The 12,238-nt window shown below is 40.1% G+C and overlaps 1 protein-coding gene across 33 annotated transcripts in view; it reads right to left on the bottom strand.

The window, feature by feature from the left end:
- Nucleotides 1–12,238, bottom strand: part of MAPK8IP3 (mitogen-activated protein kinase 8 interacting protein 3) — a 70,640-nt gene that overhangs the window by 23,586 nt on the left and 34,816 nt on the right. For 19 of the 33 annotated variants that reach the window (XM_040574146.1, XM_040574157.1, XM_040574147.1 and 16 more), the window contains 6 exons: nt 11,996–12,114; nt 7,321–7,332; nt 5,788–5,805; nt 3,398–3,455; nt 2,287–2,439; nt 614–695 (listed from right to left, as the gene is read on the bottom strand). In XM_040574146.1, coding sequence (XP_040430080.1) covers nt 614–695; nt 2,287–2,439; nt 3,398–3,455; nt 5,788–5,805; nt 7,321–7,332; nt 11,996–12,114 — 442 coding nt within the window. The remainder of the gene's footprint in view (nt 1–613; nt 696–2,286; nt 2,440–3,397; nt 3,456–5,787; nt 5,806–7,320; nt 7,333–11,995; nt 12,115–12,238) is intronic. The other 14 variants (XM_040574153.1, XM_040574162.1, XM_040574155.1 and 11 more) reach the window with 5 other exon arrangements.

Raw genomic sequence — 12,238 nt, 5'->3', positions numbered from 1 at the left:
TTGGCTATAGTGGAGTTTGCTGAAAAGCCTCTATCTCAGCCAAAACACTCTAAAGAGCTGTCACGAGCCTTCTCTGCCTGTACTCTGAAATAGGCAGTACTGGCTTATATATACAAAATAATGAGGAAAAACAACGCTGCAAGACTGGAGATTACAGAACTGTTAAAAGAAGACAGTTACTGCTGCAAAGCTGCCTATAAAACCCAAGTTTCACTGCACAAAGTCCTCTTAGTTTACAGCTTCCCTGCCAACATGAGATAAGGTCTTCTCAAGAAGGCTGACTATCACAAGACCCTGTAAGAAAATACTAGGCTGTCATGCAAAAGTGATGAAAACCAGGTAAAATGGGAAGGTGCTGAGCAGGACACTGCTCGAAAACTGTTCTGCTGAAAGCACACTGTGCACTTTATTGTCACTGTGTCAGCTGTTCGTCTTTGCCAAACTACAGTTTGCAAGTCATATGCAAAGATAATCTCATAGCAACAACCTGCAGTTCACCAGCTTTGCCCTCATTGTTAACAAAGACAGATCAGTCTGCATCTCAGGTATCACATATGAATACAGAAGTACATAAACCCCCTTTCCCCACAGGCATTTTAGTAATGTAATATACCAATTCTGTACAGAGATAGCTGCTTACATCCTCCACCTCCTCTTTGGGTTCTCGTCGTGCAACAATCGCTTCAGATTTCACTCTAGGAAACAGGAAGAAATGCATCAAACCAGCAAGTAATACTGTGACTACAACTGGTGGGCTCTCTGTGAGGTGTTTTGGGGAAAGAATCATCTATTCACGATGAGAAGTCATTTGGAGGGAGAACTGGATGCATCACAAGGCACCCATTATGAGATGCTTCTCTGATACGATTCCTCCCTCTTGCAGCTTGTTACTCTGAACAGCTCCATTGACATCAGCCCCTTTCTTTGGAACACTTGATTTAAGCACCAGGCCCCAAAACACTGACCACCAGAACAAAACTGTCAATTGCTATTTCTGAGCCATAATCTATATTCAAATGTTTGATGAGATCTTAATCATGTAAAACTGAGCCATCATCAACAGCTAATGCTAGCTTAAGCTCGTCTAGGCTGCTTCTCTTTTCAGTGCAGTAAAAAGCCTCTAATATGAAGATCAGTTTGTCATAATGGTAAAGAAGAGAACACCAAATACATGTTAATAAACTATTTAAAGTATTTATCTGAATGTTTTTAATTTCTTTAAGCCCCATACTGAGGTTCAGTCCCATTTGAATTACAAGAACTTCTATTAGCAAGAAAGACAGTGCAGAAATGCCATCTCTGTCTCCTAAAAAAAGCATACCAGACAGTTAAAAGTCCATGTCCATACTGCATAATATATTACATACATTATGAGAGATTCAAAAAGGCATTTTCAAAAAATCAGATCTACTTCCACTGCTAGTGAGATTGCCTTCACTTCAGACATTTTGAAGAGACCAGTCTGTGTTATTCTTAGCGACTTTGTGCTCAAATTACAAAATAACAGAGGTAACCTTCCAGATTCCAGATGCAAACTAAGCACTGTCCGCCGAATCTGAGATACCACAGTGCTGATAGTACAGCTAGTTAAAATGTAATTATGTATCTTCGAGCCCCATGGGGCATGCATAGTCTTATGGATATGAAATCTTCACAGGCTTTGCTAGGCATTCAGGCTGAGGTTTCTCTAGTTCGAGTGGAAAATTAGAAATGGGATATCTCCAAATGCTACCTGCATAGGGCTCTAAAATCTCTTCTCCCTCTTCTTACTCTTAACTCGAACATTGAAACAATTAAGCAGTGACATTTAATCATTGTTTGTGGGAATCTGCATGAGCTCTTTCATTAAATTAATGGGCATTCATCCCTCTCAGAACTGTCTTGGCCACTGCCAGCATCAAACTTTTAACAGTTTTCTTCAAAACAACTGTTCCAGAAATTCCTTTTTTTAAAAAAAAAAAATTGCAAATTGAAATAATGAACGCTTTAGTCTGGGGAACCTACATTTGCAATCACTGCAATGGAATCCTAACATTGGGGAGAAAATTCTGCAGGTTTTCTAAGGTTCAATAATCTATTTCAAACCAATAAAAAACAACCTAAAACATTAGAAATAGCTCAGCCACATACCACAAACCTTGAAATGCTCTGTAAGGTACCTTTGAATTCCAATACTAATGTCCATGAGGGAAATACAGTAAAACTAAAAGAGCAGGTAGATTTACCTCTACCTGAGGATAGAGCTCAGGTTCTCCCAGCTCCCTGGGGCAGCAGTGAATCACTCACCTTTTCAGCTCTTCCTCCAACTCTTTGACTCTGGTTTCCATTTTGGCTTTGGCCTGCTTTGTTGCCTCAAGTTCTCCCTTCAGCACCTCTTGCTCTCCAGACAGCTGGTCCACCTTGGCAATCAAATCATTCTTCACAACGTTCAAAGCATTTCTTAAAGGTGTGAAAGGGACAATAAGCAAAAATGCCCAAAAACAGCAGCCGTCCATAAGAGAGACTTGAAACTAAACTCACAGGCACTACAAGGAGAGTTGAAATGAGCACATTGAAATAACTCAGTCAGTCTATAAGTCATGAAAAAGCACATTTTGGCAACAAAGAGGTGCAGAAGAAAACAGAAGTCACCATAGCTGGTCATGATGAGGTTTGTCTAGTCCTGCATTCTGACCGACAGACCAACATCAGGTGCAGGAGGTTCAAGTCTATTTTAATAGGATTAAGGTTCCAAAAACACCTTTCAGAACTTATATTATCTGTAGTTGTTGATAACTGTGGATGAAGGTGACACACACAAGCATTTCTAATCAGTTCTGAAATATCTTAAAATCTTTAAAATTAGCAGCTTCCCGCCATAACTATTCAACTATCACCCTTAGGATTACTTTGTCTTCCTCTCCCCTGTTGCTTAGCTTCTTTACTATCTAGTTTGCCAACCTTTCACACGGGATAAGCCAATTACATTGTCTAGCTCTTCTTTATCAACTATTACATCTCTGAAAACTCTTCTCAACAGTAAGAAAATTTTCTTTCGAAATACCAAACCTTGCAAATAACAACTTAAAAATCGCAATATCCTCACAGAGGCCCAGACCCATCTAGACTCCCACTGAAGTTAATGAAACGCTTGCCACTGATTTCACAGGTAGAATCAGACCCTACAGGCACATGTCCAGAGACATCACCCAAGTGCCTGCAAGAAAGGAAACAGCTAGGAAAGTCACTCAGAAGAGGAATTTCTCTTCTACAATTCAAGACACAACAAGTATTCAAGAGAGCCTGCTAGATAAACAAGCAAGCCCCAGTGAGGCTGGAGTTCTCGCCAAGACCTACTTCAGGATGATAGCTCATTTATAACCAGGCAGGCAGTTCAGACCATGCAACAGTTCCTTACTTGGTCTCCAGTAGCTGCGAGTTTTCCAACAGCAAATTCCCCACTTCTTTGCCCATTCCTGGAAAAAATAAATAAATAAAATGGTCAGGCAGTTTTCATCTGCTCTCCTAGAAATACGAAGCTTGTATGGCACTGACTGACTCAGACTTGAGGAAGAGCATTTGTTTTTGTTAGGCTTCCCTACACTTCTGTGTCCTGCTATGGAGAGTAGAGTGCCTCTTGCTGGAAGACCATGCAGCACAAAGACACCCACGTGTCCTTCAGCTAACAGCAAAAATGCACACCTAGCTTCTTACCTCAACTTTAACAGAATCCCTAGAGAGGGACAGAGCAGAGACCTTCACTAGTACTAGTTAGGGGAAATTAAGTCAATAACTCCTGGTACAACCATGAGCTATTACAAACATTTTGATGTTCACTCATACAGGAAAAAGCTAGAAGCTCATGGGTTCTTCAGAGCACAGCAGAACACTGTCCAAACTGCTGGCCAGATCTGCACAGCGGTGCTCTTCTTTCTGTCTTAGTTAAGTCAAACATCCTGCTTCCCAGAACAGATTTGGGACCATGGATGTGGCCAGTCTGATACACATGAAAGGCTTCCCATTATCAACCTTCCACCACTACACTTTTAAAAGGACTTTAGATTGTCCACTGCTCCACTATTTAACAGTTCTCCCATAGGTGTTTACAATTTGGAGTCCCAGGCCCATCACTTAAGGACCAAATTCAAGAAGGCACCTAGATCAGATGCACTGCACTTCCACTTGGGCACGAATGTACAATAGCTGCAATGTGCAGGTTAGGTTCAAAAGACTTTGAAAAGTCTGCAGCTAAGAGCAAGGATTGAATTCAGTATTTTGTAAAACCAAACAGGAAAGAGTTTAGGGACCAAAACCATAACTGGACTGTTTACTGCTGCCGGGGACTTGCCGAATCCCAGGATCAGCTTCTATTTTACAATGGGAAACAGAGGCTACCTGAGTATATAAGACACGGAGACCTCTTTCTTTCAAGGGACAGTGCTGAGGGTTACAGCTTATTTCTCAACACAAGTCCTAGAGCATTAAGAGGTATCACAACAATCAGTGTTTGTGCTGAAGTGCTCCTTGTTCAGCCCTCTGAACTACCTCTTCCTTTCCAGTAAAGACATCAGCATTTTTCACAACTGTTACTTGCTCATTAGTATTTACAGTAAAAGAAAAACAACATAAACTTTAAGTAAATGGAAGTTAGAGAAACATGGCAGCATACAAGAAGTGAGAACACATCACAACACCCCAAACAAACAGATCCTCTTCTCACAGTTAGATGGGATGAATTTATGATGGCAAAAGCAAATTCCCAGCAGGAATGAGTAAAAAGCAGCATTTTTTAATTATTTTTTTTAAATCAGTGGACAGATAATTAATCACTTTGATGTTTCAGGCAACGTGTTCTTTGGATAGTGTGTCAAGCAATATTGCAAACAAAATGTGACACAGTAACTGCATTGTGAACTGAAGTGCATTTTTGGTTTGGTACGGTGAGTAAGGCATAGCCTTTTCTTTCAAGACATTTATGTTGTTCAGAAAATCCAGAGGTCACAGGATATAGACAACATTTATTAAATGTTTCTCTTGTTCCTTTTTAGTAAATGATCAAACAAATATTTAGCCAGTAAGACATTAAAATGGCACAAGGATGTTATGGGTGCTGAGGAACATAAGAGGAAAGTGTTCCTCCTCGTGTTTGGTGGGTTTTTTGGACTGTTTTCCTTCTCTTCATGAGTTAGTTATCACTCCTTGCGCCTGTCACGGGGAGAGAAAGGAATTCTGGTGAAGAGGGTGAGCTATTATCAGAGAACTGAAGTCATACAGTGCCCCAGCCATCAGTGCCTTCACAACTACCTAATTAGTGTGATACAGTCACAGCCTGATGCTTTAACCAGGGAGAGGTGTGAAGGGCTTGTCTTGCAAAAAAGAAATGGGTGAAGCCATCCCACAGCCACAGAGTGGATACTGTGAGATAACTTCATGCAGGCTGTAATGAGAAAGCCTTACTCATGGGGAAAAAAAACACCACTGGGGAGTGAAAAAATGAGAAGTCTTTACTCCTTTGTGATGTGGAAAAAAGGGGAGAGCCATTCCACATTCTGCAATTCTTAGAGTCAGGCAAATAGTGTGAAGCATCAAAGTGGGTAATCAACCACATCAAGAAAAAGAAGAGAAACCTCAAATCACCACTGTGGACCAGCTGCGTCCTGCTTCTTGGAGAGGTGATACCATTATCACAAAAAAATAAAGCAAGGTAATGCAAGACATATGGAAAGATGTTGGGTGAATGGAAGAAATTTAGAAATAAAAATACAGTTTAAAAAAAAAAGAAAAAAAGAAAAAAGGCCTTCGCCTTACCAAAGAAATCATCCCGTACTATGAGAGCCATCCCATACGAGAAAGGGAACAGAAAGATATGGGGACAAAGGGAGGAAAGGAAGAGAAAAAAGCAGCCATTAAATACGAATCTGTAAACAGCAAACAGAGCAGCTCATCAGCATGTGTAAACATGTGTGGTGCCAGTGTAAGTGATGCTGAATATAAACTAGTCTACACCTTGTTCTTCTGCAGCCTAGCCTAAGCAGTTTTACACCTGAGATTTTAGGACAAGCTCAAGATGAGCTCATCTTTTTCTTCCATCTTCATCATTTCCCCTGGACTAAACATCTTCGGGTTTCCCATCCCACGACAGAGGTAATTCAACAGACATTACAAATAGGGTGAAGGAAGGATAGGGGCAGGAGGAAAAAAAAAGGAGGGGGGATATCAAAGCTCTTACATGGCCTTTTTGACAGGCCCAAACCCACTTCATTACTGAGATAAATTCTAACTCAACTTCAGTGTGAGGCTTTCTGAGGAAAAAAAAAAGAAAAAGTGGCTTACAGTAATAGAGCAAAAACAATTCATACTAGAAGAAAGAATAATGCCATCCTTCCTTTTGTAACCTTACAGACCCAACATCAAGAGGTGTTGTGCAGAGGAACGTGACAGCTCAACACTGCACAGTATTTTGTGTTGTGTGTTCATAAGTCACCTGCCTTTATTATAGGGAAACTTCATTCAATTTGTACTGAAATCAAGAGAGATCCCCTTGACTTCATCTGAAATTGTATCAGGGCCCAACTGCATTTTATGAAAAGGTGAAAATTCTGCAAGTCTAGGGCCTGCTGACCTCCTGATGGCCCTAATGTAGCAAACCTTCTTTACAAAAATAAAAGGGAGATATCACTTCAAACTCCTACCAGAAAGACAAAGCTTCAAAAAAAAAAAAAGACAGAGGCTCTGTCACTCTCTTATCCCTCAAGAAAGTCTTTGTTTTCATTACAGCTGTGTCAGAAGAGGGCCAGTGTGCGTACATTATGAGAGATTCAAAAAGGCATTTTCAAAAAATCAGATCTACTTCCACTGCTGGTGAGATTACTGCTAGTGAGCAGCCTTCATGCAAGCAGAGGGACTCCTCACAGCCTTGTTCGCCTGAAGAAAAGCAGAAACAAACCTAATTCTGTACCCACTTGAGCTCTGCTCAGAGCACAGCACTCGTGCAGCAAAAAGGCACTTTACGCCCTGAAAAAAAGGGAAGGTACAGCAGAGTTTTCTGAAGACCTTGCGAGACAGGCCAGTGTAATATAGTGGAGCAAACCTGCAGAAAGCCACACCAAAAAAAAAGCATATCAAAATGCAGCAGGCATGTGAGCACAAGGCAGGGGTGTCCTACTGTCCAGGGACCCGTCAGTGCAAGGAACCAAGCAAGGCAAAGGTGGGAAAAAGTCTGCGAAGCCAACCGTGATTGGACAAGAGCAGGGGAGTATCACACGTGTATACCATGTCATTCAGTCTCAACAAGAAAAAAAAGAAACAAGAAAGGAAACTGAGTGGAGGAGAGATACACACCTGAGAACTCCCCTATGGGCCATGTCCAGCGAAGCACAGAGAGACAAGGGAAAAAAGGAAGTGAAAAAATGATCAATCACTGACTGAAACCAACAAAAGAAAAATTTTGTTTAAAAAAAAAAATTGACAATGATTCAGCCATTTCAATGTCAAAAGGCATGAAATAGTAAGGACAGGACCTGCCATGTCTGTAGATGGCATGACTCTACATACAGGACAAAAAAACTACGGGAAGATAACCCAAGGTACAACTACAACCACATGCCTTAGCTACCCCCAGTTTTCTAGGCATCAATCTCAGGCAATCACATCTTGGACTGGGTAAACCTTTATTTTCTCTCTAATGTAGTAGTAAAGGCAGAACAGCTATTTTCCACTGCCTTCTCCTTTCCCCTCCCCTTGCAATATATCTCTTTTTAGTAACCAGATTTGCTGAAATTAAATGTGCACTTCAGTGATGCATCAGTATGCAAAAGACAATCAGTTGCATTTCAGAACACCTTTTTTCCCCCCCAGTGTAGTGCAAGGACTTGGTTTGATAATCTCATCTCAACTTTTGTTTAAAAAAACATATTAGTGGTAAATTTACGTATATATATAACTGAATTTCCGTCTTCACCTCAAAATCCCTGTTATTTGAAGTGAGGTTTTAATCTCCAAAGCACAGTTGGAGTCCTAAAACTGAAAGGACTTCACACAGTCCACAACTGAACCACTAGTCCTCCTCCACATCCAGAGTCTCTCGGGATAGTGAAGACCAAGGGAAGGGTAGATGAGAAAAGAGTGAGCCTACCCAGGATTGGTAGGAAAGGACAAGCAACTAACAAGTGGGTAGGGAGGCAAACAGCCAACTAGGTGGTGGCAGTGTTCCTAAGGCTGCAGTGAGAAAGGAGGGAATTAGGTCAACAATTACCACTGCTAAATAATTGTTCTTGTTCCACGTATTTCTCCAGAATATACCCTATACAAACTAATGTGTGTACAATGGTGTTAGAACATGGGGAAAAAAGCAGGTTTTATATTCCAAAAGTGCAATGAGGAGTGCTGCTTTTGTACGAAGAGACGTTGGTAGCTTAGAAGATATTCAGAAGAGTGAGATTTTCCACTGAAGAAACAGACCTGTCTGCCAGCTATTGTTCAAAGGTAATTTTTCCAAGATCATTCTACTCTGAGGTCCTCTTAATGAGATTTCTCTTTCTTTAAGAAACTGAGTCCAAAAGCAAAGAATATTCTTGAAGGCTGATTTCCAAGCTTTGAGAGAGACTAGAGGAAGAATGAAACTTTCACTTTTGGTAAACTTCACTTACACTTAATTCTCTAAATAAGACCCAGAAAGAAAGAAATCTTTTGGATTGTGGATCTTGTTTCTTATATCATGTCCATATAGCACAATTTCGTCTGTGGCTCTTCAGGCAAAAAGTTACAGAAAAGGGAACAATTTACCTAACAAGAATGGCAAATTTTTGTATAACGTTGACAAATTTGTCAGTACTGAGACCTAGACTTTTTCCTCCAACTTTATGAGACATTCTTAGTGCTTTCTACTGTGAAAAGACAAAAAAAAGTGTTTAAATCTCATTTCTAAGTCAGAGAAATACGGCCTCTCAGATCTCTCTGCTTTCCTTCCTATATACAATCCTAGCAGCATGTCTGATGTCTGTTCATTTCAAAGAACACTTTCATGTGGGCAAAGCTGGTAGCCAGAACTCAACAGAAGGAGTAATTAGATTGACATTTCTGTCACAAAACTCACTCAGCGAACTGATTTCATCATATATCACCTCCCAGGTCTGGAAAGGAACTGGATGAAGCCTTCCTATTCTGCTAGCATGCCATGCTATCAGCTGCAAGAGTTTTGCTGCTCTGCAGAAAAAACTACTCCTAATAACAACAGCATTAGCCAGGAAACAAACCTTTATTTTTGTGCTTAATGAAGAGAGAACAAGAAATTTCTATTTCCTAAGCAAAAGAAATGTGAATATTAAGCAATCTTTTTTTTTCCCCCCTCATGTATTTGGTAAGGTGAAAAAGGACAAACTTTAGAATCACAGATATATTTGGGTTGGAACGGTCCTTAAAGATCATCTAGTTCCAACCCCTGTGCCATGGGCAGGGACACCATCCACTAGACCAGGTTGCTGCAAGCCATATCCAACCTGGTCTTGAGCACTTCCAGGGATGGGGCATCCACAACTCCTCTGGGCAACCTGTTCTAGTGCCTGACCGCACTGAGTAAGGAATTCCTTTCTATGGAATAACGTTATTCTTAAATTTAAAAATTAGATCTGTACATATTGATGGTTCAGATTTCAGGTGGAAACAAATCTGATCTCCACAAGCCATACTTACATAGGCAGTGTTCAAAGTTTCTGTACGCTTTTTATTATACAAGTGTTAACTGCCAAATAACTGATGACCCAAGATCCAGAATCAGTCACTGATCTTTAGGCAGTCTTATTACTGGAAGAGATGAAGCACTTTTGACTAACTGGAACTGTAGTGATATAACTAGCATGGTCTCCCACTGAGCAACTAAAAACTCTGGCCCTTTGTAAACAACAGCCTGTATTTCTCACTGATCACTGGGTTCAGGATGTAATCCAACTGGGGAGTGGATTACCAGACGACAAATTTCCAGAAGTAGGAAGCAGGTTGTCCCAAGCAGTTGATACAGTTAGTCATTTTCCTGAATAACATCTCTTAGAAGCTGACACTCCCTGAAGCCACAGCTATTTCAGGGAGAGGTAGAAAGCAGCAGGTGGCACAGAGGATATAGTGTGATAGAGTGATAGAGTGATTTAGTGGAAGATAGCCATGTAATAGATTATACACTCTTCTAGATAAGGAAGCACCTGAGGACCATGATAAAGTATATGGGAAATGGCTAGATTCTAAGCATTTTTAATGCTTTGGCCCTGCTATGAAGAGAGTTCTCAGTAACGCGTGGGGGCTATTAATCAAAATTCATCCCACAGCAGGCAGATGGAAGTTTTAAGTCACATGTCATTGCTACTGTCATCTTCACTCTGAGCAGGAGTTCTGGCCCTTCTGCAATGACTGCTAACATCCAGGTTACTCTCAAACCTAGAACTCTTGCTTTTCCTTCTAAATTTTAATTTTTAAATTGCCTGCACATGTTGGCTCCAATCACAGGCAGCAAAAAACAGTGCTTTCATCTTGACTCTTCTGTAGATTTTTTTCTTCTGCCAATTTTGAGATGAGGAGTCAAACAATAAATGTCTTGAGACTTCAGGCAACGGTCATCACTCCATGCACAAGAGCTATCTTGCATGCTGCAGAGTTTATACCATGCTTCTAAAAAAATAAAAATCTCTCTATATCAAATAGCTATTGCAAGAGTTCTGATGAGAGCCTGGATCTCATTTTTAAATTCCAGTCCCACATTTGCCTGTAACAGTACCACTTTCAGAGATTTTGTCTTAGATAAAGCAAGAAGTGCTATGCTAACCTAACTTTTCAGTCTTCAGTCCACTTCTTCATAGTTAAGTCTACAGTGAATAGGCTAAAATCGATCCTCTCTGCAGAAACATACCCATTTCACATTCAGAGGGCCATGATACAAGATTCATTCAAAGGTGATACAAATATCCCCCTAATTTAAGTCTTACAAAGATGTGCTGCTGGAATTCTGTGACATAATTCAACTGATTCTGTTCTAGATATATATCCAAAAGTTCTTTAATAAAAATTGTTTTTCCAGAACCAAAGTTGTAAGATTATCCAAACACTCTGGTCAGTAACTACCAGGAAGATAACGTTCACTTTCAGATCAGATCTTTTGCTATTCAATGCATAAATGACATACTGTAGGAGTCCTCATGTCTCTTAAGTCTCCTTAAGTCAAACAGCAAAACTGAAAGTGAGCGAAACTGTTATAAACTTTGTCAGGTGCTTGCATTGTCTGGATATTCAAAGACCATTCATATCTTCCTGATTCAGAAAAATATTCAGAAGGAATTAAGAACATGCTTAAATTTTGTCATGAATTAAGGTCTACACACTCAGCATCCAACGCCAGAAAGTATGACAAGGGCTCAGACTGCTACCTGAGACAGAGCTGTTTCTCTGACTGCCTCAAAGTCCTAGTCGGGAATACAGAATATAACCAGACTTCAGATATTAAAACCTCCTTCAAAACTAGCCTAAAAGATGAATTAAAATTTCTCTTAGATTGACTATAAAAGGGTAAAAACTGCAATACAGACCATGATATTTTCATATTAAAATAAGTTGTTCCTTTAAATTTCAAAAACTTAACAAAAGGAGTTACTTTCTTACATATTTCAAACAAAACCTTTATTCCAAGTGAAGTTGCTAGTGTGCAAAATTATTGAAGTGAAAATTTGGGGGAGGAAGTGGAAGGAGCAAATTTTCTCTCCAAACTGTTCATGTGGGAGAATCCTATGGAGAAAAAACTTACACACCTAAAGACAGACTAAATAAAAGTTACTTAGAAATTAACTTAAATTGTTGGATAAGCGTTACTGTACTACAGGTACATATTTCAGTCACGGTATGTCCCAAATTCCATGCCATTCCATGCCAAGGACAAACATCCAAGTTCCGGAAAAAAAAGGGAATTTAAATGCTTCTAGAAGCTTAATAGAATTGTCATTGTATCAGAGAAAACAGAAGGGTTCTAACAAGTTTTTACCTAGCAGATCTGCTCCTTCATCAACATCCCCGATAACCTCGGACCCTGCTGTGGAAAGTTCATGATACAGAGAGTCCGTGTTGATGCCGAATGCTTTGTTCACAATCCCCTGTGTTGGGCTGTTGTTGGAAGAAGAAAAAGCAAGGACACTTGTTACTTGGCAACATTTGAGCTATCACGTAACTCTCAGAAATACTGAGCATTACAGAACATTGAAGTCAAAACTCTGAGAGTACATTCTGC

The sequence above is a fragment of the Cygnus olor genome, chromosome 15 (genome assembly GCF_009769625.2).
Source record: "Cygnus olor isolate bCygOlo1 chromosome 15, bCygOlo1.pri.v2, whole genome shotgun sequence".
Taxonomy (NCBI): domain Eukaryota; kingdom Metazoa; phylum Chordata; class Aves; order Anseriformes; family Anatidae; genus Cygnus; species Cygnus olor.
The sequence above is the reverse complement of the archived record's forward strand: the minus strand, read 5'-3'. Positions and strand labels throughout refer to the sequence as shown.